At 46.6% G+C, this 26,977-nt stretch overlaps 2 protein-coding genes across 7 annotated transcripts in view; one reads left to right on the top strand and one right to left on the bottom strand.

The window, feature by feature from the left end:
* The window catches only part of CIMAP2 (ciliary microtubule associated protein 2), a 40,969-nt gene extending 33,160 nt beyond the window's left edge, over window positions 1-7,809 (top strand). For 2 of the 6 annotated variants that reach the window (XM_077149532.1, XM_077149531.1), the window contains one exon: window positions 615-1,649. In XM_077149532.1, the coding sequence (XP_077005647.1) occupies window positions 615-687 (73 nt within the window). In that variant the 3' untranslated portion in view covers window positions 688-1,649. Of the gene's footprint in view, window positions 1-614; window positions 1,650-5,461 lie in introns of those variants that run through there. The other 4 variants (XR_013170944.1, XR_013170945.1, XR_013170943.1 and 1 more) reach the window with 4 other exon arrangements.
* A 402-nt stretch (window positions 7,810-8,211) lies between these two features.
* DHCR24 (24-dehydrocholesterol reductase) overlaps window positions 8,212-26,977 on the bottom strand; it is a 36,923-nt gene continuing 18,157 nt past the window's right edge. The window contains exons 6-9 of the mRNA XM_077149529.1: window positions 20,743-20,886; window positions 12,605-12,802; window positions 12,010-12,188; window positions 8,212-11,019 (exon numbers count right to left, since the gene is read on the bottom strand). Coding sequence (XP_077005644.1) covers window positions 10,866-11,019; window positions 12,010-12,188; window positions 12,605-12,802; window positions 20,743-20,886 — 675 coding nt within the window. The 3' untranslated portion in view covers window positions 8,212-10,865. The remainder of the gene's footprint in view (window positions 11,020-12,009; window positions 12,189-12,604; window positions 12,803-20,742; window positions 20,887-26,977) is intronic.

Below are 26,977 nucleotides of genomic sequence, written 5' to 3'. Positions count from 1 at the left end.
GGTCTAGGCACAGGGAAATACTAAAGAAGAACTCAAAGTCACTGCCTTCATAGAGTTTCCATCTTGCTGGGGAAGACAGACAGACAAATACAGAAATGTGTGTGACGTAGTGGCTGGTGGACCAGGTTTGACACATAGGAAGGGGTACTTAGAAACGACTTCCCAGTGCCTAGAGGGGCCGGCAAGGAAAGAGTCAGGAGAGAGTAAGAGCAGTGGGTAGAACTCTGGGCTGAGGCAGGAGCTCTGGGCTTGACCTCTGGCCATTGGGGTGACCTCAGGCAAGCGCCTGCCTCTCGCTGGCCCTCATTCCCCCTCTCAGAGTTGGGCTAGATGAACTTTAGGTGCTCAGATTTTGTATTTGAAGTTCTTACAAACCAGCTAGGGACCTCTGATGAGTGAACCATATGCAAAGCGGAGGCATTTGCATCTTAGAACCGGGCTGCTTTGTAGGAAAGTTCTGGAGGTCACCAATTTTGGCCTCTCAGCCAGTGTCGGGTCCCCCGTGATGTACGTCTGGCAGGCCCTCTTTACCTCTTGTGAATGCCCTCTAGGGATGGGTGTCTCACTCCTTCTCAAGGGCCCAGCTTCATTTTATCTTTCTTTGTCTTTTAAAGGGAAAGGATCACACCTTTTACTAAAGGGAGGTGCATTTCAACAGTGGATTACAATTCGGATCCTACTCCTTAAAGCTGTGTGTGAAGGATGCCAGCAGCGAACAGAGGGCCAAAGGGGAAAGGAGACATGAGGATGCCTGCTAGAGGGGAGACATGTGACAGAATCACCTTTGCTGGAATCATCTACCTGGTTGCCAGTGTGTCTGCTGGGACAGCTGGAGCCAGATATCTTTTGATACAAGAAATCAATTATCCTGAAAATTCAAATTGGCCAGCAACATCAACCTGGGAGCCAGACATCAGATGGACCGAAGGTGTGGAATGCCTTCTATTTAAATGATAGAATGCTTGACACCCGGCTCATTAAAGTACAAAAAGAGGTGGGAGAGTGTAGCATGTCTCATATGGCAGCTCTGGGCCCCCTCAAGAATGATTCTGGAAGCAGGTGGGGCCTGATGCCATGAGGAGGCTGCTAACTTCCAATGTCCTGCCACTGGGGACAATCGCTCCACCCCTAGTGTCAGGTCTGTGTGGGAAGGGGTGGGCCACAATGTCCTGAGCATCTTTGCTCATTGTCCATGAGAGATTGGGTAGGTTGAGGGGAGTGGGTTGTCCCTAAGGGGATGTGATGGTTTGCAGCTGTGTGTACCCCAGAAAACCGTGCTCTTAAATTGAATCCTTCCTGTGGGTGTGGATCCATTATAAGTAGGCTCTTTTGGTGAGTAGGATCTTGAGACATAACCTACCTCCTTCAGGGTGGTCTTAACACTCTTACTGGAGTCCTGTATAAGAGGAGGAAATTCAGAGACAGTAGAAGAGAAGAAGCACAAAAACTGAGAAAAAAAGCCACAGATTGAGCAATACCCAAGAGAGAAGGGAGAGACCAGCAGACATTATCATATGAAAGAGGAATTCAAGATCATTGGTAGCTGGTCTTCAGGGAGAAACTATCACCTGGTAATTCCTTGATTTGGACACTTTTCACTGCTTCAAAACCATAAGCTTGTAAGCTAATAAATCCCTGTTGTGAAAGCCGACCCATTTCTGGTACATTGCATTTTGGCAGCCAAGCTAAGTAAAACAGGAGGGTAGGCTGGGACGCCCCAACCTCAGCCACAAAAATCACATTATGATAAAAAAAATTTCAAGCACTTTTTTCATAGCATGAGTATCTTACAATAGTTTACTTTCCTACATGTGTCAAAATGACTGTTTTGGAAGAAAAATCGCCTTTAGAAAAATCGCCTTTAGTCACAGACAAAATGATCCATCCTCTACGTTAAAATCCTACTGAATTACAAAAAAGCTACTAGATCTAAGTAAATTAGGTTAAGAAGGTATCAGAATATATGATCACTATATAAAAAACTGTTTCTATATACTAGCAACAAGCAAAAATTAACGATTTAAAATACCACTTGTGATAGCATCAAAACTATTAAATTTGACAAAAGTTGTATAAGATCTAGACACTGAAATCTGTAAAACACTGCTGAGAGAAATTAAACACTTAAATAAGGGGAGAGATATCTCCCTTTCATGGAGCAAAAGATTCAACATTGTTAGGGTGTCAGTTCTTCACAAATTCATGTGTAGATTCAATGCAAGACCAATCAACTCCCAATATTTTTGTAGAAATTGACAAGTTGATCCTAAAACTTACTTGGACATACAAAAAACCAAAAAGCAAACAAAAAAAAACAAAACAAAAGACTTTGAAAAAGAACAAAGTGGAGGACTATCATTACATGATACCCAGACTTATAAAACTAACAAGACAGTGTTGAATTTTGTCAAGATCGGCAGATACATCAAAGGAACAGAAGAGAGAATCCAGAAATAGACCCACATATATAGAGACAGCTGATTTTCAAAAAGGTAATTCAGTGGAGAAAAGATAGTCTTTTCAACAAATGGTGATGGAATTATTGGATATTTATGTGCAAAAATTGAGCTGTGATCAATGCCACACACCATATACAAAAATTAACTCAAAATGAATCATAGATCTAAATGTAAGATTTAAACCATAAAGCTTCTAGAAGAAAACAGAGGAGAAAATACTTAGGACTTAGGTAAAAAATTTTTAGATACAACCCCAAAATGTGATCCATAAAAGAACAAATTGTTAAATTGGACTTAATCAAAATTAAAAATGTTTGCCCTTTTCAAGATGCTATTGAGGGAATGAAAACCAAGTCACAAACTGGGAGAAAATATTTTCAAATCATGTATCTGATAAAGGACTTATATCCAGAATATTATGTATCTACATATATGTACATACACACATATAGATTTGAATCATATTCTGACTATAAGATACATATGTATGTATATGTGTGTACTCTAAAAACTCAACCATAAGCAAACACTCAATAAAAAATGAGCAAAAGATATAAAGGTACTTTACCAAAAACATGTATGAATGGTAAATATGCACATGAAAAGACGATCAACATCATTAGATATTAGGGAAATGCATACTAAAACCACAATGAGATACCACTATACACCTTTTAGAGTGGCTAAAATTGATAAGACTGACCATACCAAATATTGGTGAGGATGTGGAGACTATAACGCTTACACACTGCTGGTGGGAATATAAAATGCTACGACCACTTTGGAAAACAGTTAGACAAATTATGAAGTTGGAACTGCACCTACCATGTGATCCACCTATGCCGCTTCTGGGTATTTATGGAAGGAAAAGGAAAGTATGCTTCAATGTGCTTGTATACAAATGTTCCTAGCATTTGTCATTACTGAAAACTGAAAACAACCTAAATGTCCATCAATGGGTGAATGAATGAATAAGCTTTGGTATACCCATACAATGGAACACCACACAGCAATAAAATGGAATGAACTATGGATACACACTGAAAAATGGATGAGTCTTAAAACAGTTGTGAATGAAAGAAATGAGAATATTCCATGTGAATATGCCATTATCACGCACAATTTGTTCAATTTTTTTTGGAGTGCATGGCCAGGAATTGAACCCTGTTCTCTCTAAAAGAAATACATATTTTGTGATCCCGTTTATATAAAACTCTAGAAAATGAAAACTAATCTAGAGTGACAAAAAGCAGATAAGTGTTTGCCTGGGGACAGTGGCAAAGGGAAGGGGACATGAGGAAACCTTTGGGGTGATGGATAGGTTCACTGTCTTGATTATAGTGATGGTTTTACAGGGGTCTATGCAGACATGCATACCTTATTTTATTGTTCTTTCCTTTGTTGCACTTTGAAGATATTGCATTTTTTATAAATTCAAGGTTTGTGGCAACCTTGTGAGGAGCAAGTCTATCAGCGCACTTTTTCCAACAGCATGTACTCACTTTGCGTCTTTGTGTCATGTTTTGGTAATTCTTGTAGTATTTCAAAGTCCTTCATTTTTATGATATGTTATGGTAATCTGCAATCAGTGATCTTTGATGTTACTATTGGAATTGTACTGGGACATCACGAACTCTGCTCATATGAGATGGCAAATGCAACTGATACGTGTTGTGTTTGCCCTGACTGCTCCGACTAGCTGTTCCCCTGGCTCTCTCCCCCTCCTCAGGCCTCCCTTTTACCCAAGAGAAAACAGTATTGAAATCAAGTCAATTAATAATCCTATCATGGCTGCTAAGTGCACAAGTGAAAGGAAGAGTCGCAGGTCTCTCACTTTAAAACAAAATTTGGAAATTATTAAGCTTAGTGAGGAAGACATGACAAAAGCTGAAATAGGCCAAAAGCGAGGCTTCACGCACCAAGCAGTTAGGCAAATTGTGAACGCAAAGGAAAAGTTCTTGAAGGAATTTTAAAGTGCTACTTCAGTGAACACACAAATGATAAGATAGACGGCATCTTTATTGCTGATATGGAGAGTGTTTTAGTGGTCTGAATAGAAGATCAAACCAACTGCAACATTCCCTTAAATCCAAGCTTAATCCAGAGCAAGGCCCTCTCTTAAATTCTTTGAAAGTTGAGTGAGGCGAGGAAGCTGCAGAAGAAAAGTTGGAAGCTAACAGAGGTTGTTCATGAGATTTAAGGAAAGAAGACATCTCTATAATACAAAAATGCAAGGTGAAGCAGCAAGTGCTGATGTAGAAGCTGTAGCAATTTTTCCAGAAGATCTAGCTAAGATACTTGTGAAGGTGGCTATGATGAACAACAGACTTTCAATGTAGATGGAACAACTTTCTACTGGAAGAAGACGCCAACTAGTACTTTCATAGCTAGACAGGAGAAGTCAATGCCTGGCTTCAAAGCTTCAAAGGACAGGCTGGTTCTGTTGTTAGGGGCCAATGCAGCTGGTGCCTTGCAGTGGAAGCCAATGTCATTTGCCATTCCAAAATCCTGTGAGAGGGTTTTTTTTTTTTTTTTCACATGGGTAGGCTCCAGGAATCAAATTCAGGTCTCTGGCATGGCAGGCAAGAATTCTGCCAGTGAGCCACTGTTGCATCACCCAGCAATAAAGTATTTTAAATTAAGGTGTATATATTGTTTTTGGTTAGACACAAGGCACACCTAATAGACATAACCTTTATATGCCTTGGGAAACAAAAGAAAATGTGACTCATTTTATTGCAACATTCACTTTATTACAGTTGTCTGGAACCAAACCCACAATATCTCCCAGGTCTGCCTGTATAGTAGACAACACTTGTGCTGGTTTGAATCTGTGGTAGACCCCAGAAAAGCCATGTCCTTTAATCTTCATTCAGTATTGCTGGCAAGAGGGCATTTTGATTGTTTCCATGGCGATGTGACCCGACCCAATTGTGGGTAGTAACTTTTGATCAGATAGCTTCCATGGAGATGTGACTCCAGCCATTAATCCTTTAAAACAGGAAACATCTTGGAGACAGTCCCTTTTTAGAGCCACGAGAAAGCCACAGCAGAGCCGAGCAAAACCACACGTGGCTGAGAACCCATGCCGCCAGAGACATTTGGAGATGAAGAAGGAAAACGCCTCCCGGGGACCTTCATGAAACTAGAAGCTGGGAGAGAAAACTGAGAGACTTCGCCACGTGCCCTTCCAGCTGAGAGAAACCCTAAACATCATCGGCCTTCTTGAACCAACCTTATCTTTCCCTGGATGCCTTAGATTGGACATTTCTATAGACTTGTTTAAATTGGGACATTTTCTCAGCCTTAGAACTGTAAACTTGTAACTTCCTAAATTCCCCCTTTTAAAAAGCCATTCCAATTCTGGTATATTGCATTCTGGCAGCTAGCAAGCTAGAACACCTTCTGAGCCAAGTTCAGTTCAGTGAACCTGAGCACCTGCCACGTGCATGCGGTACTCAGCCACAGAGCCTCACATCACTGTTTCTAGGTCTGGAGTTGCTACTGTCTGCTGAGGCCAAGGCCCTTTCAGCACTTTGCTGTTGTAAGACTAGATGGTGAGTCTGTCTTTCTGTTTCACTCATTAATAGTTTCAATGTGGCCTTTAGCAAATTGCTTACCTTTCTTCAGCCTCACTTTCCTATCTGTAAAATGGGGCTAAAAAAAAAAAAAGGAACTGCTTTTCTTACCAGGGTGTAGGGTTTAAGCAAGATATTCTATGTCGTGGTATTCAAATGTAAGGTGATATTTAAGGGTTAAGCTGCAAAAACTGTTTTAAGGAATGTTAGACATTTCTCCTCCTTCAAGTAAAGCTAATACACAAAATCCGGATTGGGAAAACTGATCACTTGGAAAGGGAATTTCCTTTCCAAAGTGTGCTGGTTTGAAACTGTTATGTACCACCCCGCCCCCCATGCCCCAAAAAGCCATATTCTCCTAATCCAATCTTGTGGGAACAGACCTATTGTGGGTGGGACCTCTTGATTAGGTTGTTTCCACCTAATTAGGTTGGAGATGTGACCCACCCAATTCAAGGTGGGACCTTTGAATTATGTTATTTCTATGCAGATGTGGCCCACCCAATTCAAGGTGAGCCTTAATCCACTTACTGGAGTCCTCTATGAAGAGAATAAAGACAGAGAGCAAAGAGAGCTCAGAGCTGATACAGCAGAGAGATGAAACCAGGTGATAGGCTCTTTTTCTGAAAAGGGCCCCCAGGAGATGCCAAGTTAAGAAGTAAAATCCAGAGTTTGCCCCAGAGAAGCTAAAAGAGGACCGTGGCATCAGAAACTTAAACCAGAAGTTGGGAGGGCAGGACAGCAGACGTCACCACGTGCCTTCCCATGTGACAGAGAAACCCCTATCTTGAGTGAAGGGATCCTCTTGTTGATGCCTTAATCTGGGCACTGTCATGGCCTTACAACTGTGAATTTGTAACCTAATAAATTCCCTTTGTAAAAGCCAATCCATTTCTGGTATATTGCATTCCAGCACATTTAGCAAACTGAATTGCAAGGTGTCTTTCAAATAACTTTAGGATGGGACCCACCTCTCACACATTTTAGGAAAATGTGCATTATGTATATACTCATGCCTGCATTCATTTGCATGGAAGTTTTTCTTTTGGGTGCTGTATTGGTGGGGTCACATGTCATTCTTTTTCCACGTGACTTTCCCACTATTGCAGCGCCATTTGTTGAATCTTTTTTTCGTTTGCATAGTTTTATTGAACCAAACTCAACCTTTTTTTGTTGTTGTTCATTTAAGCCTCACAGCCCTGTAACTGTAGGATAAGCTAACCTGCTGTAACAGACAGTCCCAATAAGTAGTGACACAACAAAAGCTTATTCTTGTTCCCTAATAATCCAGGACAGATTCACTTGGCAGTTCACCACAGTGCCTCAGGGATCCAGGCTGCTTCCACCTTGTTACTCTGCCACCACATATGATGTGGTTGTCACCTGCATCTAGCTAAAGGCAGGGAAAGAGCCAGGAGAAGCTCCCATCTTCCTTTTGCTCACATTCCTCTTGGCACAAGGACTGCGAGGGAGGCTGGGAAATGCAGTTTCCAGCTGTATACTCAGAAATTTGACAACCATGTCTGCTGCTTTATAAGCCACCATCAAAGAAAGAAAAAGAAAACACTTTAACAAGCCACCATCTAAAATAAATTGGGTAGATGGAAACACTAGCAGTCAATGAGAGGGAGGGGTGAAGGGTATGGCATATATGAGTTTTTTCTTTTTTCTTTCTTTTGCTGGAGTGATGCAAATGTTCAAAAAATAATCATGGTGATGAACAGACAACTATGTGATACTGTGAGCCGCTGATTGTGGACCATGTATGAAATGTTTTTATGTCAAGAATGTATGTTTGTATGTTAAGGTTCTACAATCAAAAAAAAAAAAAAAGCCATCATCACGTCTCACCTGGACTCTTGCAATGGCCTCCTCAGTGGCCACCCTTCCACCCTCTTCCCCTGCAGTCTGTTCTCTACCTTGCAGATAGAGGGATCCTATTAACACCTAAGCAGGTGATGGTGATAGAAATTTTTTTTTAATGGGGCAAGCCCACAACCTCACTACCCCAGCAAACTTGTCCTTTCCCCATGTTCTCTTTCAGCCCTTGTCCGTGGGCCCGGGGGTGCCATGGGAAACTGACCTGGTGAGTTGCAGAGCCTTCTCTCAAGCCCAGGTCAGACGCCTTCAGTGGTCCCCAGGAGACACGCCACAGAGCAGGAAACGACAAAGGCTAGTTTCCAGGTCATATTTTATTTTATTTTCATAGAAGCAGCAGGCACACAGTCACAGGGACATATATGTTCTGGACAGGAGGCACAATGCCTGCAATTCCAGGAGCCTGGCAGAGATGTCTCGTGCCTTTCTCCTCGGTTCCCTTGATCAGGAAAATAAAAAACAAAAATAAAAACCCTACAGCATACACTGCCACTTCCATCCCCTAAACCCCTCCCTTCCCCTTCAGGAAATATCAGTTACATGGTTCATTCTTCTAGCCAAAGAAACTGGCTGCAATCCTGATTTTACAGAAAACCTTCATACAGCTAAGAAACTCGGGGCTCTGGAGGGGAGAGGCCTGCTCTTTCACTTCCCACATGCACTGGCCCCTGGCACCAAGTTTAACTCCACTTGTAGCTACTACATTGATGGACAGTGCCAGGACTGGCTACAAGAAAGTGCTGGTAATTCAGCTCACCACGTTTGGAAGACTGCCTCTTTCCAGGCAAGATATTACCAGAACAAAACATTCACCTCCAAGGCTGGTGTGAACCCCAAATACCTTCCCTTCCAAGACCCAGGGTGTGGGGTGAGGTCTGTGAAGGGCAGGATTTTGGTCTACGGGACAAAAGCGACAGAAGCTGCTGGCCTATCTGGCCATACTCCCTGTGACTTAGGGATGGAGGCTCCACAGGTGAAGTGGAGCATTCTTGCAGGGTTAATCTAGCTCGTGTTAACCATTCCTCTACAGCAAGTAGAATCATCAGTTTAGCACCGAGCAAGGAAGCACATGGACCTAATAGGAGCTAATGCCAGAATGCACGTGCTTTGCATACAAGCTAGAGAATGAGGTTTCTTTTTTTTCTTTCTTATGTCCCCTCCAGAGGCCAAGTTGGTAAGGGTGGTTCTTTGCCTTTTGAGTGCCATGGAGGTACCCAACACTCACAGGATCACATTAAAACACTGCAGCATGACAATTCCCAGGTGGAATGAGTGAGCATCCTTCAGACAAAGCATTCAGACAAGAGGATTCTGGGACTCTAGAGTGACAAGATTCACATTTCCCTGCAAGCCACAAATGCATCTTTCTGAAAATGAGATGGAAGGTGGCTTTGGGGGTGAAAGGACCATAAATGACAGCCAATCAGGCATCCACCTTGGTCACAGTTTTCCTCTTATTTTCTTTCAACCCAAACAAGGCTTTCCATGGGTTTTGCAACCATGGTAGATTCTTGCAACAAAAGGATCTGGGAAGCTCTTGTGTGCACCCATGTGGCAGATGAGAAACTGCAGCTCACAGGGGACAAGTGACTTGCCCGAGGTAAAAAGTTGACAGCTTGCTGACCACAGAGCAGGGGTTAAAACTCCAGACACCTGGTCCAGTGGTCGCTCTCTCCGAATGTCACACTGCCTGGCACAGCTCTCTTAATTTTACCTTCCTTTACATGACAGAACTCCTTCTTAGCTTCTGGGTTTTTAGCTGAAGCTGGACAGTTCTTAAGATGGAGTTGCATAAACAATCAAGCTTGAATAATAAGTGAGGAAGACCCTTGGGGAGGTTCACTTCCCTCTGGAACGGAAACAGAGCTAGCTTTTCTCTGAGCTTTGGAGCTAAGGCACTGAAACTACAGCTGAGGGAAAAGAAAAAGGGAGACGAGTAGCTGGGGAAACAGAAAAAGCTGATGATGCTCTTTCCTCTCAGAACCACCAGGAGACCACACAGGAAGCAGAGTAGGCTCCATTCTCCTGCCTGGGGTGGCCCAGTCTCCCACCACTGCCCCCTCCTGCCCCCCGTGCCACAGAGCAGCATGGCGGCACCCCCACCATGATCAAGTGGGCTCTGGGGACAAAAGGCCTGGAGGGTTGGAGCACCGGGATCAAATTTTGAGTGGAAACCACTCAGTTCGCCTGGGTGTCCCAGACATAGGCTTGGATGGGAATCAACCTTGAAATATCTTCTCCAGTAACACAGTCCTCTCTGAATGGACTCGGAAATGGCTGGAGTGGCCCTGGGTGAATGAGGAAGGGGCAGGAAGGACATCAGCAAGGATTGCAAAGAGAACTTTGGAATGGGACATGGCTTTGGCACAGCACTTCTTGGGCCTGCCCACCCCATCTTTTGCCCCCTGAGACCCCAAGAGATGGACAGGAACCTTCCTTCTCCCCTTGAGGAGTTCAACCAGGGTACCCCCTTCATAATTCCAGCCAAACCTGTGCACACGTGCCCTAAGGTGGGGCCTTGTCATACTAGTTGGATGTAATGCTGAATGGGAAAGAATCGTAATAGCTACCACTTATCTAGCACCGACAAGGTGGCAGGTGCTTGACTGATACAACAACAACCTGCAGAAAGGTGTTACTGTCCCCTCAACAGATGAAAGCACTGGGAGTTCAGAGGGGTTCAGTGACTTGCCCAGAGGCACACAGCTAATGAATGGCTAAACTGGGAACTGGATTCAGGTTGGTCTGATTATAGATCCCACGTTCTTTCTGTTCCACTAGGCTGCCCCGAAGCTGAGAGGAAGCTGCTGGGGCTGTGTGGGTGGGATTTCTGGAGGGGTTTCTTTCTGAAAATTAGATCTGAGAGAGCAGCCAAGCTTGCATGAAGGGAAGATGCCACCAGCCCAGGGAGACAGGATCCCCCCACAGGTCCTTCCCTGCAGGCTCCAGCTCAGTGCCTGGCAGCCTTGCAGATCTTGTCATACACCTCTGGGAAAGCGTCCTGGCAATTGAGCTGTTTCCGCAGCTTGTGGTACAGGGAGCCGTCAAACATCTCCCAGAACTCCTCCCGGTTCATGTAGCAGTCGGCATACAGCATCTGGAATCTGCAGAGGTAGAAAAGGGAGGGGAGACATGAGAGAAACCCAGCCATCCCTAACATGCAATGGCCTTTGCAGTTTAGGAGGTGCTTTTGGAGGGTTTATCCTGTCAATCTGCCTAACGACCTAGTGTGGAGGGCAGTGCAGGAATTCTTACCCCCGTTTTGCAGATGGGGAATTGGAGCTCAGGGAGGCAGGTGGCTCTGCGGTGGAGGCAAAGTCCAGAGTAGAACTCAAGACACCTGGGCTCTCCCCACAGTGTTCGGTCCACTACATGTGCTGTCCCACTGATGAGGGGTGGGGCTGGGTTTAAAAAATTTTATTGACATTCAATAAAGTGCATGCTTAAAGTGTACAACTTGGTACATCTTCATGTATCTCTATAACCGTGAAACCATCACTACAATCAAGATAATGAACACATCCACATCCAAAGCTTTCCTTCTTCCGCTCTGGTATCTATTGTCTTTTGCCATCCCCAGGCAAAAAAAAAAAAAGTGCTTTCTTTCACTATAAATCCATATGCATTTTCTAATTTTATATAAATGGATTCATGCAGTCTGTACTCTTTTTGTTCCGGCTGCTTTCCATCAGTGTGAGTATTTTGAGATTCGTCGGTGTTGTGTTCATCAGTAGTTTGTTCCACGCTATTTTCTGAGCAATGCTCAGTCCTGAACTTTGGCCTTTTGAGTCTGAAGAGGCTTCAGTGGGCAGTAACCTCTGAACATGTCTGGAGTCAAACTCATCATCTGCCTCGTGGGGAGCATTTAGGGTGACTCTGGATTTCTGGGATACTGATGAGTAATGTGGAGAAGGGAATGCAGGAAGAGAGGGGTCGAGAAGGCCTGTAAATCTGCCTCTTCACCATCTTTCACAGCTTGCTTCCTGAATCAGAGACTGCTGCAACCACAGCTGATCTGGCCCGGGGGTCCCAGCTCTCAACTCAGAGCTGACTGCCTTCCCTGCACCCCATAGAGCAGCACCCAGGCCACTCACCCATGCACGCTTCGGACAAACTTCTCCAACTGCCTCATGCAACACCTGGCTTCAAAGTGCTTCACACGCGGTTCCCCATAGGCTCCAATGTCAACGTAGAGCTCGGCCTCATCTCCTTTGGGGTGCACCAGGCCTGGTTGGCTGGGCAAGATGAATGGGCACAGCCAGATGGGGTAGACCTGCATGGACCAGGGAGTGGGGAGTTGGTGCTTTTTCTCCAACAAGTGACCCTCATGGAGGGCCCGCCCTGTCTCTACGCCCTCCTCACCCACAGGGAGGCTCTGCAGCATTCTCTAGGGACCAACCCCCCGGCCCCATCCCCATGCCCATGGGCTGCACACAGCTTGGCCCTCGCCTTGAGCCCCGGATGAGAACACCCCGGCTCTGCTACCCTACAGGACACAGTCAGAGCAGGTCACAAGCTCAGGGACTTCTCTACCATCGGGCCACCGCTGAGTGGGCGAGGTCTCCGAAGGCCAACAGGAGCCAATGCCCCCAATTTACAGTGGGGAACACTGAGGCCCAGCTGGCAGCTGTGCGCAAGGGCAGGGGAGCAGGCTGCGGGTGGGGCGGGGCCCGGCTGCCCGTGGCTCACGTGGATGTCATTGTGGAAGGTGTGCAGGGCCTGTGGCAGGGTCCTCATGGGCACCAGCATGTCCTGCACCACGTGATGCTGCTCATACAGCTTGCGCAGGGTCTCGCCCTGGGTCAGCTTCAGGAGGGAGATCTTAGGAGGTACCATCCAGCCGAAGAGGTAGCGGAACACAGGGTTGTTGCCGAAGGGGATGATGTCCTGAAAGACGAAGCATGGGGATGGAGAGAAGGTACTCCAAGGACTGAACGCCAGCCACATGCCGGGGACCAGGTGCTCTTATGCCATGCGTGGCCTGGGCGCAATCCTCCTGCTTTGGACGGGGCACAGTGGCACCCAGGACTTTCCCAGTCACAGCTGGGTGTAGGTCTCTGCTCTGCACTGGCACATCACCAACTATGATGACCCTGGGCTAGATACTTAACTTCTCTGAGCTCAGCTTCCTTATCTGAAAAATGGGGACTGCAATGATCTATTTAGGGCACGCTGATGATAACGAGATACGAAATGGAAAGCACGTAGCATAGTGCCTGGCACAAAATACCAGAGCTGCTATTACTGTTTTTGTTGGCAGGGGGCAGAGTGGCTGGCACAGAAGCATCTCATGAGTGTGTGAGAACCCAACGCTGTTGAATGAGGGATACCCAGAGAGGTTAAGCAATTTTCCCCTAGGTCATCCAGACAGGGACAGCTCTCGCATATGCTGGGCTTTGAGACCTGAGACAATCTCACTACCACTCCCTGGAATCACCTCCACTACTCACCAGACACAGCTCTGTGAGGGCCAGGAGGTCCCAGCACCGCCAACAATGTCTGGCCTGTCACGGGGTCACAGGAGCGCAATAGAGATCAACTTTTTATTGTTTCCTTGGCTTTTTGGAAAAGTCACACGTGCCCAGAGGAAAAACAAATGCCAACAGCCCAAAGGCTTAGCCTCCCTTCACATCCTTGGTGCCCCCCAGCCCTGACCCCACCTCATTCTCCCCCCACCATCTGTTTCCCCTTTCCATTCCAACCTTTCCCTTCTCCAAAGACGCTTGTTGTTATGGATTATTTGTGTACTCTAGTAACTGTAGGCATAGTAAGTGTATATCTTCAAACACCACATGTGCGTGCGCGCGCGCACACACACACACACACACACACACACGCAGCAGCATCTTTTACGGTCCTGCTTATTGCTGCATCCTGAGACCACTCCGAGCCATTAGACAAAGTGCTGCCTCATCATTTTACTCAAAGTGGGTGTGTCGCTGTCCTATGAGGTTGGCAAATGTGTGGCCCACAGGTCCAATCCCGCCCACCACCAGCTGAACAGAATTGTGTCGGGACACAGTCACATCCATTTGTTCATTTATCGTCGTGGTGACGACAGACAGGCTACAATGGCAGATCTGTTTTCAGAGTCTGTATGACCCACAAAATATTGACTATTTGGCACCTGACAGAAAACATTTGCTGCCCCTTCTCTACTGTATTGATGTTCTAGCACTTCTTTAATCAGCTCTGTCCTGATAAACATTTAGATCATTCCCAAACTATAGCAATGAATAGCCTTGGTACGCGTGTCTGTGTCCACTTATAGGTATATTTGCCTGTTGTGAAAAATTCTTGGAAGTGAAAAATTTCTTATTCGAACTGTGTGTGCAATTAAAATGGATACAATTCCTTCCAAACAACAAAGGAGAATGCGGTTTCCCCACACCCTGACCGGTATACTCACTTTTCTGAATCTCAGTCATTCTGATAAGTGAAAAATAAGACTCCTGGCTTCACACCTCTTCAATTCTGAGTGAGACATGTTTAAAAGCCATTTACATCTTTCCCCCGGAAATAGTCAATTGTTAGTTAAGTGTATCAGCTGAAATCAGTCTACTTCCAAAGTCTCAGCCCCAGAAAGTCCTCCTTTTCAACTTTTGCCCTGTCCTCCCCTCCCAGCCTCTGTTACCGTCCTGCCTATTAGGACTTTGGGTCACTAAGGTCACTCTTGTCCCTACCCTGCCAACACCTTCAGGTGAGTCACTCCATTTCAGCCCTGCCGCTCCTCGGCCCTCTCCTCTTCAGGGGCCCTTGTCCTCAGCCTGTGTCCAGCCCGCTACTGGCCCCCTCTGCTCTGCTGGGCAGCAGGGACCCATGGCAGATCCAAGGAACGTGACCTCAGCCAGGAGCCCAAATCCCAGAGTCAGGCCCTGGGGCAAGTGTTCTAAGAAAGAGGAGCAGTGAAGGGAGCCTATCACCTTCTTTCTTGCTGGGGATATTTCCCTGTGTTATCTAGCTGCTTACAATGAAAATGATGACAGATGGAAAGGGAAAGAAAGATAGGTCTTCCCGGACGTCCCTGACTTTTCAGGCCTTTCTAATTTATCTGTGTTGGTAGAATGTGAGCATATCAATAAGTGAAACGAAAACAGCAGGCTTAGTTTTGTGCAACATTTCCACTGTTCCGGTAAGAACGAAGTACATATGCATCAAGACTTAATGCTCTTATATATGCATTTAAAACTGGCATCACACAACATAAAGATGAAAGTAAATTCATGCTGATAATTTGTTCTTAATTTTACATGATTTAGAACAACATTAAATATCAAATGTTTATGACGAGTCAAGAGAGAGCTCATTGAGGTAGACGTGTGTTCTTACTGGATATTTTTTGTATGCTTCAATCTTTTTGCATCAGACCATCCCTTTACTGAAGTACCATTTGTTGAACTGGGGGGCGGGAGGCGGGGAGTACACGGGTTGGGAACCGAACCCAGGTCTCCTGCGTGTTAGGTGAGAACTCTACCACTGAGCTACCCTTGCACCCCCTTGCTACTGGAGATTTTTATGTTCTTCAGTGCTTTTATGTGTGACTTGGACTTTTACAATTAAACTAAAAATTTATACTTAACTCTACAAAAGTTATTCAACTCATCATTTATGTCAAGTGCTGAAAAAATGTCAATAACATTTTAATGAATATTCTAGCAGCTAGTTATTTTCTTGTATCAAGCAAAACTTAACTTTTAGGTTTAAGATCACTAAAAATAATTTTTAAGAAATTTTTCAATTGTTTTACTTTTACTGGAAAAAGAGGTTTTGAATAATTTTAAAATTTGATCACATTGCTATTACTACAGTTACATAAATTACTAATTTTCATATGTAATTTCATAAATTACAATTTATATAAGCAAGTTATATTAAAAGTTGCTCAGCGAATTCTTGATATTCTCACAAGCAGTGGGGACAACCAAAGCAATAGGCTGAGCCCCCAATCTTGGGGTCTGTTCATATGAAACTTAACCCTGCAAAGAACAGGCTAAGCCTACTTAAAATTAGGCCTAAGAGTCACCCCCAGAGAATCTCTTTTGTTGCTCAGATGTGGCCTCTCTCTCTCAGCCAACATGACAAGCAAACTCACTACCCTACCCCTCTCTATGTGGAACATGACTTCCAGGGGTGTGGACCTTCCTGGCAACGTGGGACAGAAATCCTAGAATGAGTTGGGACTCAGCATTAAGGGATTGAGAAAACCTCTACCGAAAGGGGGAAGAGAGAAATGATACCAAATAAAATGTCAATGGCTGAGAGATTCCAAACAGAGTCGAGAAGTTATCCTGGAGGTTATTCTTATGCATCAAATAGATATCACATTTTTAGTTAAGGTGTAATGGAGAGGCTGGAGGGAACTGCCTGAAAATATAGAGCAGTAGCCATGTTTCTTGAAGATGATTGTATAATGATATAGCTTTTGCAATGTGACTGTGTGACTGTGAAAAGAAGTAAAGTGTCTGATACTTCTTTTATCTACCTTATGGACAGATGAGTAAAACGTATGGATTAAAAAGAATAAATAATAGGGGGAACAAATGTTAAAATAAATTTAGTAGATTGAAATGCTAGTGATCAATGAAAGGGAGGGTTAAGGGGTATGGTATATATGAATATTTTTCTGTTTTCTTTTTATTTCTTTTCTGAATTGATGCAAATGTTTTAAGAAATGATCACGATGATGAATATACAACTATGTGATGATATTGTAAATTACTGATTATATATGTAGAATGGAATGATCATATGGTAAGAATGTTTGCGTTTGTATTTTGGTATGTTTTATAAATAAAATACATTTAAAAAAAAGTTGCTCAGCAAAAAAAAAAAAAAAGAGGGAGAAAGAGAGAGAGAGTGAGAGCTCAAGGACGAAAGGAAAAAGCATTAGCTCTTAGTACCTTCAGTGGCACTTGTTCTCTGCTTTTTGTTCTGGGCCCTATAAACTCTGCAGCCAGCTGACTGGGTATGCTGGGAGGCGAAGAGACCAGATCAGCCAGGCCTGGCACAGGTGAGCCGGCGGTGGACCGAGCACCTAGAATACAGCTTCTTAGGGGTTCAGCACAGGCCAGGTCACATTTGGTTGATGAAAGGGCCAGGTTCAGCTGGGAGGAACGTGGGGGGCAAGGCCAGGATGAAGGAGTAACTCCAGTGGAGAGGGAAAAAAAAACAGGCATCTGAAATTGTTGATCACTCCCTCTCTCTGGGAATGTCTTAGCTTGTGCAGGTCCACGGCAACGGGTGCTATGGTGCTATGTCGAGAGTCTCCCTCCAGGGAGACACTCGGGACCCAGCTGGGAGGCTCACCGGAGGACACGGCATCCAAGGCCTGGCCAACAGGTGGTGGTGGTGCTGGCATGAGCCTCGAGGTGGGACAGCTCTGGGGGGGAGGGGTGGCTAACCTAGCTCTAGAGCTCCCTGTGGGTTGGCGGAGGTCTCTGCTGCAACTACGTCACAACTCAGGATTTGCTCTCCACCCCTGTCCTGCATCCCTTATTCCCTCACTTCCTTTCCACTTCAGTTTCCACATTTGCTTGGAGCAGACCTCCCCTTCCCCATCCTTCCAACCCTGCCGCCTAAGAGTCCGAGCCTAAGGAGCTGATCAGTCCCCTCCAGCACCGGGTGTGAAGCCATCACGCCTTGGTCCCCGGTCATGCCCGTCAGTCACCAGGGACATCCAGGCCCCTTAACCGGCTGCAGCAATGCTGCCCCCTCACCTTGCGCCCACCCCCCCCCGCCCCAAGCTCCCAAAGCCTGACATCAGCAAGATCCCTTCCATTCTCCATCTCTTCTCCCGACGTTCTTTTCCTCTCCCTGCTCTTAACTGGAAGCTGGCTTCCAGCCCTCTTAAGGGATATCATTTTCTCTCCCACAACTCTCCTGCCCCCAGGGTGTTGCCCGAGAGGAAAGGGTCCTCCTGGACCCTCCTTACGGCTTCCACATCTCAGTCCACGCCCCTTCCCTAAAAACCCCCAGCAACTTTGAAGCAGTGCTCAACCCCTCCCTTCCTTTTGCCACCCCACCCCCCAACATTCCCAGCTCACTGTCACCTTTTTAACATCAATCCTTTCATAATTTGGGGACATTTTAATATCTGCCGAGACTGTCCTGCTGGCCTCCAAGTTGCTTGGCTTTCTCTCTTCGATCTCCAGGGATCCTGTCTTCCACCCGACCTCAGCCCTGGCTCTCATGGCACAGTCTGGAGCAGGGCGGGGCAAATACAGCCTGCAGGGATCCAGCCTGCCCACATGTTGCCCCCAACCTGTTTCTGTAGTTTTACTGGAACACAGCACACCCATTCACTTCCTTACTGTTGATGGCTGTTTTCTCACCGTAACGGCAGAGATGAGTAGTTATGACAGAGACCTATGGCTCACAAAGCCTAAAATATTTTCCAGCGGGCCCGGGACAGGAAAAGTTAGCTGACCCCTGGATGTCACATGGACTCCATAATTTCAATTTCAAGCATTCACCTTCTGACTGGCTCTCTTTCCAAGTCACACCCTCTAGTACCCCAATTTCAATTCTTTACCCCGAAGGGGCATCCATTCTGCCCTAATACCTTTTCAGGATCTGTGAGCCCCTTACATCTTCATGCCTTTCCTTGGCTGACTTAGATTTAATTATAATTATGCCTTTTAAGTTTCAACAACCTTCTCTCTTACCCATTATCAAACTTCGACCTTGCTTAATCCTAGCTCTTCACCCGTTCTGGGCTGCCACCTGCATGGCATGTGTGAAAACCCAGCACCACGATGGCTGGTCTCACTGTAAATACAGGGCCATGAGCTTCAGTGGACCCAGTGCTTCCTAGAAGCCCACTTCATCTCCCCAGTTACTTCACCTCCATCTCTCCAAGTGAATCCATTCCACAGCTCTTCTCTCCTCAAACCTTCAACACCCGCTCACCCCCTCCCTCACAGCTGAAATCCTTGCTTCCTATTTCACTGAGAAAAGAGAAGGAATCAGAAGAGAACTCCCACCTTCTCCCACCACCAAATGGTCCTCCTATTTGTAGCAACTCTACCCATTTACACCTGTTGCTTCGTGTGGAATGGATGAACTTTCCATATGCTCGTCAAAAGGCCATCTCTCCTCCAGTGATGGGCACAGGAGCCCATCTCCAGTGAAGACTTTACCCTATGAATATATCTCCCCTTGCACTGTCATTTTCCTTTCTCTACTGGATCATTCCCATAAGTACGCAAAGATCCTGAAACCTCTCCCTTCTTAAAACAATCTCACCAAAAATACCTTCTCTTGATCTTACACTGCCCCTCTCTCCAGCTGTCACCTTATTTCTCTTTCCCTTTATAGTCAGCCTCCTCAGATCTCACTGTTTTCATATCCTCTGCTTTCCCGTCTCCTTCTCTCTTGAACCCTCTCCTGCCAGGCTTTCACTCCTACCACTTAAGGTCACCAATGACTTCTCATGGCCAAGACCAGAGGTCAAGTCTCAGTCCTCAAATCACTCAGCAGCATCTGACAGTTCTTGGCTTCTGGGACGCCACATTCTCCTGGTTTTATGCGCTCTGCCTGGGCTCCTCTTTCTCTTCTGCTGGTTTCTTCTTCTCTTCTAGCCTTTGGAGGGCCCCAGGGCTCGGTTCTTGGATCTTGCCTCCTTCTTCATTCATGCACTTCCGTGGCTATAAATAACAATTCTCTGTGGATGATGTCTGTGTTTCTATCTGCAGCTCTGACTTCTGTCCTGATGCGGCTGTTTCCCCGACATCTGCCCCTATGCCTCACACTGATATGCCCCACACCAAACTCCTGATTTCCCTCCTCAGCCCTCTCCTCCCACATCCCCCCGTGCAGTCAAGTGGCAGCTCTGTTCACCCAGGTGCTTGGACCCCAAATCCTGGACTCACACCAACATCCAGGCTGAATGGGAAACCTCATGGACCCCTTGGTTCAACCTTCACAGTTATCTCCCAGCTCTGACATCTCTCTCCATCTCCACTGCTGCCACTCTACTGCTGGACAAGCTGAAATTATTTCTTCTACTCTTCCACTCCTGCCCGTGCCCCACCCTGCATCCACTCTAGTAGATGTTATTTTAAGCGACATTATTTTAAACAAAAATCAGTCTTCCACTGGCTCCCCATCACACGTGGCATAAACTCTAGTGGCCTTCCTTGCCCTACGAGATCTCACACGGTCTACCCCCGGCTGCTGTTTAACCTCATCTCCACCGCTCTCCACTCTTACACTGGCTCTTGCTCAGGGGCCTTCTTACCAGTTTTCCTAATCCCCCCAGCCTATCGGAGGACCTGTGTTCTGGCTGTTCCTCTGCCTGGGCACTCTCCCCAGAGTTCTCCATGGCATGTTCTCCTGCTGCTCAGGTCCCTGCCCAGAGGTCATCTCCTGAGAGGCCTTCCCTGACCTTCCTACTGGAAATGCCCTTGCCCTCATCCTTCCACCCACCCTCACCCCCTACACACAACTGCACATTTCTATACCCTTTCAAGGCCAACCTTGACTCCGACTTCAAACCCTGGGTAGAACTAGCTATTCCCTCTCTTCTTGTTCCTGTGGTCTTGACAGTTCCAGAACCCGTCTGCTTGGTTAAGATTTAACCTCAACGACAGAAGCAGCTCTGTGACCCCCAAAGTACCCGGCACTCAGGAGGTGCTCAGTGACAGCCTGCCGCTTTACCCGCAGGGGCTCCATTCCCTCAGAAGGAAATGACTCTGTGGCTACCTAAGAAGGCATTCTAGTTCCTCAGGACAACAGCTGCCCTTTATCCTTAGAAAGGAGAGAGCACGTGGCTGTGACGTTAACCAACCTGGATTTCTGCCGGGACTCCTGGGAAACCCGAGCCTCACCTGCAGCTCCCAGAAAATGCTGCGCGTGTGGCGGTGGTAGTAGTGTCTCAGGGGAATGTATTCCAGGCCCTCTTGGTTTGTCTTCAGGTAGTTCTCCACGTGCTTGAAGAACCACGGCTTGTAGTAGCTGCCGATGCTATTCAACTGAAAGGACAGAGGGCGCGGCAGTCAGCCCACAGCCCGGCATCAAATGCCACCAGGCTGTGACAGTGACACCGCGGTCTGTTCAGCGCTCCCGGCCTCTGCAAAGCTCTTTCATGTCTCTTGTTGCCTCTGAGACTCTTGAGAGCCCAGTGAAGCAGAGCCCAGCACGGATTCTCTAGCAGAGAGAACAGAGAGGGTCAATCAGCAAGTTCCCGAGTGTCCAGAGAATTCAGTGCTCCCTACCCCACTCCCAGCCTGGTGTTCCTTCTCAGGGAGAGAAATGAAGGGCAAATGTTGAACCGTGTCTGGCACAGTGCAGCGTTCAGGGCAGATGAATTTCCTCCCAGTCCCTTCCACCTCACTAGCGGGTGGGGGTCGTCACCCCTTGCTGGAGCCCACAGCACGCGGCATTTTCCCTGCTGCCCTACCTGGGCACCACCATCCTCTGGGCATGGACCGAGGCACCCTGGCCCAGGACCCTGTGGCCTCTCCTCCTCACATTAGCTGGTGTCCGTCCTCCTCGGTCCAAGAAAATGCTCCGAGGACCTAACTTGTCATGTGCCCTGGGATTGCTCGGCTTCTCTGGGCCTCCCTTTCCTCAGCCCGGAAAGGAACTCTGAGCCGATGCTCCGAGGCAGGGTGGCCTCCTGGAGAGATCACAGCCTCTCGGTTGGGCAACTGGGGCCGAACTCTCGCCCAGCCGCCACCAGCTGTGTGACCCTGGGCACCTCCTACTGCTCGGAGCCTGATTTTTCATGTACAAAATGACAGTACAAGTGTATATACTTAGAGGGAGATTTCTGGTGGCTATTAGAAATTGCACACGTGTGCACACACATGCACACATACGCACACACACACACCACTTGCATCTATCAATCACCCAGCCTCGTGCTGGTGAACGCTCCTTCTTGTTCTCAACTCCAAAACCCCAACCTTGAGGAGGCAGCCCCACCCAGAGCTGGGGGTGTCCCCACTCTGGCTGCAGATGTGTACGCCCCATGTCAGACAGGTGCTGACTTGTATGGGGAAGGTGAGCTCACACCCAGATTCAGAGAGGAAGCAGAGAGTAGAAGAGGTTGCGGAGGACAGGTGGTCTGCTGACAAGGGACCAGGGCCACCGCGGGAGCAAGGCTGAGGAGACCTCGGAAGCAAACACAGTCACATTGGCACCCACGCTCGGGGCAGACATCGCCGGCCCCTGACTCTTGAGCCCCTCCCTGGCCTGGCATGGCAGGCTTGTCCCTGCCTCCCTGGGCAGGAAAGCTAGGGTGGTCAAGGCTGATCAGACTGCCCGAGGACACAGGGCTGTCCAGGGCCAGGACGAGGACACAAACGCACATGCTGCAACACAAGGACAAAGTCAGACGGCAAAGAACCCTGAACCGTGGGCTGAGGGATGTGGCCATGATTTAAGAAAACAAACAAACAAAAACCCCACAAAGGACTGATTTTCTTCCTGACTCCGAAGGCATTGTCCACCTGTCAATGGTGGAGAGACAAGTCACTTGGAAACAGACCAACCCTCCAGGAATAACCACTGAAACGGATATATATTCATTAGGCTTTATTTTCTACACACATATGTGCGCGCACGCACTTTTTATAAAAGTGGGACCACAGCACTCTTTGTATTGTTTGGCAGTTTGCCATTTAGATTCTGGGCAGGCTACGTAATCTTTCTGAAGCCTGTTTTCTGCACAGGCAAAATGGGGATGTTAACTGACCTCTGGAGTGGCAGGAGGTTGAAAAGAGAGAAGGTACAAAGAGCAAGCCCAGTGCCTACTGCCCATCTCTCCCCGGGCCAACCGCTCTACCTGCTGCCCCTGATCTCTGGCACACTGCACCTGCAACTTATCTGGGTGTCACCCTCTTGTGCCTGTCCCCTGTGCTGATAACACCAGCGTGCCAGGGAACTGGGGCGGAAGAATCAGTTGGCTCCAGTTAGGTTCAGTGTGGGCAAGGCAAGAGAGCCCACGCTGGTTTCCACCTAGTCGCACAAAGGAGAATGAAACCCAACAGAAAACAGAGCTGCCTGATCTAACCCCAGGCAAGGCCTGCCCACACACCTGGCAATGGCACCAGCTACATAATGCAATCGATATGCCAGGACATCAGGAGCTGTTTGTGCCAGGGAAGCCCAGGAAGGTAAAGAGTCCAGATCGTCCATCTCCCAGAACACACTTTGGCTGGTGAGGCCAGGAGGCCACAAGTGCCCCCATCCCAGCCCTAACACTTAGCAAGCCACTCTCTCTCTGGACCGCCACAGTAGGACAGGCGGGCCATCTCCTCCCAGGGCTGGGGAAGGTCTGTCACACTCACACACACACACACACACACACACACATATGCATGCACGCAGATTCCTGAGCAGCCTTCCAAGCAAAAATGTTTGGAAGAAATGTTCCTAAAATGAAAAGGTCACAAATTTTCTGGCATATATCATGTCTGTCCCCCAGCCCTGCTCTGACCAGGCATCTGGGTCTGGCTCTTCGCAGCACCTGGCAAACATCTGTGGCCTTGGGGTCTGGCCCCTCTGCCAAGTCACTTGGAGTCTCTAGGTAAGGCCACCGGGGCCTCAGTCCTCTCTTTGGGAAATAAGGGAACCAGGTCACGGTGCTCACACATTTGAAAAACTGTCCAAATCCCTCGTCCAAGGACAACTTCTAGAGGCATCCAATACATCAAACAGATGACAGCAGAGCCACTTTGGGCACGGTGGGGTGGGGTCTCCCATCCCCTATGTCCCCTCTCTCAGCAATACTGGTAAGCTCTCAGGAGATGCCTCAGGTAAGATGGAAAACTTCTGTCAAGACGTCCTTGCTAAATAAAGTTTCAGTAGCTGAGAGAGTTCAGAGTTGAGAGGTTATCCTGGAAGTTATTCTCACATATTATATAGACATCCCTTTTTAGTTTATGGTGCACTGGAGCGGCTGGAGGGAACTGCCTGAAACTGTAGAGCTGTGTTCCGGTAGCCATGTTTCTTGAAGATGATTGTATAATGATATAGCTTTCACAATGTGACTGTGTGATTGTGGAAACCTTGTGTCTGATGCTCCTTTTATCTAGGGAATGGAAAAATGGGTAAAAAAATATGGATAAAAAATAAACAAATAACAGAGGGAACAAAGGTTAAAATAAATTGGAAATCCTAGGGGTCAATCAGAGGGAAAGGTAAGGGGTATGGTGTGTATGAGTTTTTTCTTTTTCTGGAGTGATGCAAATGTTCAAAAAAATGATCATGGTGATGAATACACAACTATGTGATATTGTGAGCCATTGATCGTACACCATGTATGGAATGTTTGTATGTTAAGTTTTATCAATAAAAATGTTAAAAAAAAAAAAAAAAAGACATCCTTGCTAGGTGAATGCCATTTAATGCCCTCTGAGTGGGCTCCCCAGGGTCAGGCAGGGCCAGGGCTTGGGCAGTGCCAGAGCTGGGTCTGGCCTTGAACCCAGACACTTGGCTCCCAAACCCCAGCATTTCCAGCCTTGCTCCAGGATCCCCATCCTCCAACAGGAACGGGTACCCCATCAGTGCTGTCGGTGATGATAAATCTAGAAGCTGAGATGGAGGAGAATGAACGCTGAGCCAGGAGTCAGAGAAGGAATTTAAATCTTCCCTGCACTAGCTGCAAGTCCTCAGAGGAGTCTCTGCCTCTTTGGGTCTTGTTTCCTTATCTGGAAAGGGAATTATCCCCAATGACTTTTGAGTCCTTCCCGATTTTAAAACATTGCAAGTACATAAGCATAGCTCAAGGGCCTTAAGAGGTACCTATTCTTTGCACAACTAATTTGACTTTAAGCCAGTGTTCAAATTATAGACAAAAGATGTTCATTCCTACATTAATTAAAAGAATGAAAAACTGGAAGCCACTGAAACTGCCAACAATGGAGCAGTGGTTTAGTAAATGATGGGACATGTGCTCAATGGAATGTTCCACAGACATTAAATAGGATGGTTTATGACGGCAATGTAATAACATGGGGAAATGGATATCACACAAACAAGAGAAACAGGGTAACATTTGAAGAGGTGATTACAACCGACAGACAAACCAACTAAACAACTGTCCAAAGAGATGTTCAAGCTCGTAAGTAACACAAGAACTGCAAAATAAAACCATGAGATACTATTTTTAACCCTATCAGATTGGCAAAAATTCATGAGTGATACTATCCCGTGGTGACAAGTACAGAGGGAAAAGGGTGCTCTCATATACTTTCGCTGGAAGTAGACAAAAGCACAGCTTTTCCGGAGGGTTTTTTGGTCCTTTCTGTCAATATTTGCTCTGCTCAAACACCGGGGCCAGAATTCCATGCTCTGACTCAATCCTGCAGAAATGTTTACACACAGGGCAAGGGCCACTGTGAAGCAATCTCCAGTGCAATCTTACTTGTAAGAGCAAAATATTTTACGCAAAATGAATGCTCATCAGTAGGCAAGGGTTTAGTGGATTATTTATGTCTGACACTAGGATACTATGAAATGAAATGAGGGTATGAACACACATAGACACACACAGAGAGACAGGCCCAGAAGAGTACAAATTAAACAACTACAAGTGGTTTCCCTGAAGGGGGGCTGGGATGAAGAGATGCACTTTCACTTTAAATATATCAGCACTGTTAAAACTACTTTTGAAATTTAAAGATGTAAAAAAAATTCTATTTGTACGAAAAGAGGAAATATAACAAATACAGATGTGACAGCTGGCTTTGGGTTAGGCTTATAAGCAGATCCAGTCTTTTCTTTCCTTTCACTTGTTTACACTTTGCAAGTCTCAAAAGAAACACAAATTCTTTCCAGATGGGGGAAGAAAGTGCTATTAAAAATGGCCTGGTAGGGGTGTGAGGGTGGTCAGTGGTAGAATTCTTGCCTACTATGTGGGAGATCCGGGCTCTTATTCCAGCCCATGCACTTCCCCCCCAAAACAAACAAGCAAACAAAGAAAGAAAACAAAAATTCAACAAATGGTCCTACAATAACGGGATACTCACATGGAAAAAGAATGATATGTGACCCCCGCTGTGCTTGTTTGAAAGGATGTATGTACCCTAGAAAAGCCATATTTTAATCAAAATCCCATTTCATAAAGGTAAAATAATCCCTAATCAATACTCTATGTTTGCAACTGTAATCAGAGCCTCTCCCTGGAGATGTGATTTAATCAAGAGTGGCTGTTAAACTGGATTAGGTAGCAACATGTCTCCAACCATTTGGGTGGATCTTGATAAGTTTCTGGAGTCCTATAAAAGAGGAAACATTTTGGAGAATGAAGGAGATTCAGAGAGAGCAGAGAATGCTGCAGCACCATGAAGCAGAGAGTCCATCAGCCAGCGCTTTGGAGATGAAGAAGGAAGATGCCCCCCGGGGAGCTTCATGAAACAGGAAGCCAGGAGAGAAAGCTAGCAGATGACACTGTGCTTGCCATGTGCCCTTCCAGCCGAGGGAGAAACCATGACTGTGTTCACCATGTGCCTTTTCGGATGAGAGAGAAACCCTGAACTTCATCAGCCTTCTTGAACCAAGGTATCTTTCCCTGGATATCTTTGATTGGACATTTCTATAGACTTGCTTTAATTGGGACATTATCGCGGCCTTAGAACTGTAAAATAGCAACTTATTAAATTCCCCTTTTTAAAAGCCATTCCATTTCTGGTATATTACATTCAGCCAGCTAGCAAACTAGAACACCTGCCACAGAGCATACAAAAAAAAAAAAAATTTACACGCATGGTATAATTGAAATAGACGGTCAAGCTGGATTCTGAGGCAACAAGTCAATTACTCAACTCTTGCCTTTGGCATTCGTGGATGTTTATACGACTTTCACGGAGCCTCAGTTTTGTCACCTATAGAGCTGGGTTACGGGAGGATCAGAGTTACCACCTGTTAAAGGCGAGCACACACCTGGCAGGTGGGAGGGGCAGTGTAAATGGAAGTTTCTATCACCCTCCCAGCAAGCTGTGCCCGTAGAGCCCAGTGCTCGTGCACGGGTCGGCTGACCAGCCTCAAGGGGGCTGCCAGGCTCAGGCCCGGGGAAACAGGCTGGATGCAGCCCCGCCCCCGCCCCACCCAGGCGCA

This window comes from Tamandua tetradactyla, chromosome 2 (genome assembly GCF_023851605.1).
Source record: "Tamandua tetradactyla isolate mTamTet1 chromosome 2, mTamTet1.pri, whole genome shotgun sequence".
Lineage (NCBI taxonomy): Eukaryota > Metazoa > Chordata > Mammalia > Pilosa > Myrmecophagidae > Tamandua > Tamandua tetradactyla.
Note: the sequence above shows the minus strand (reverse complement) of the source record. Positions and strands in the feature narration are given on the sequence as shown.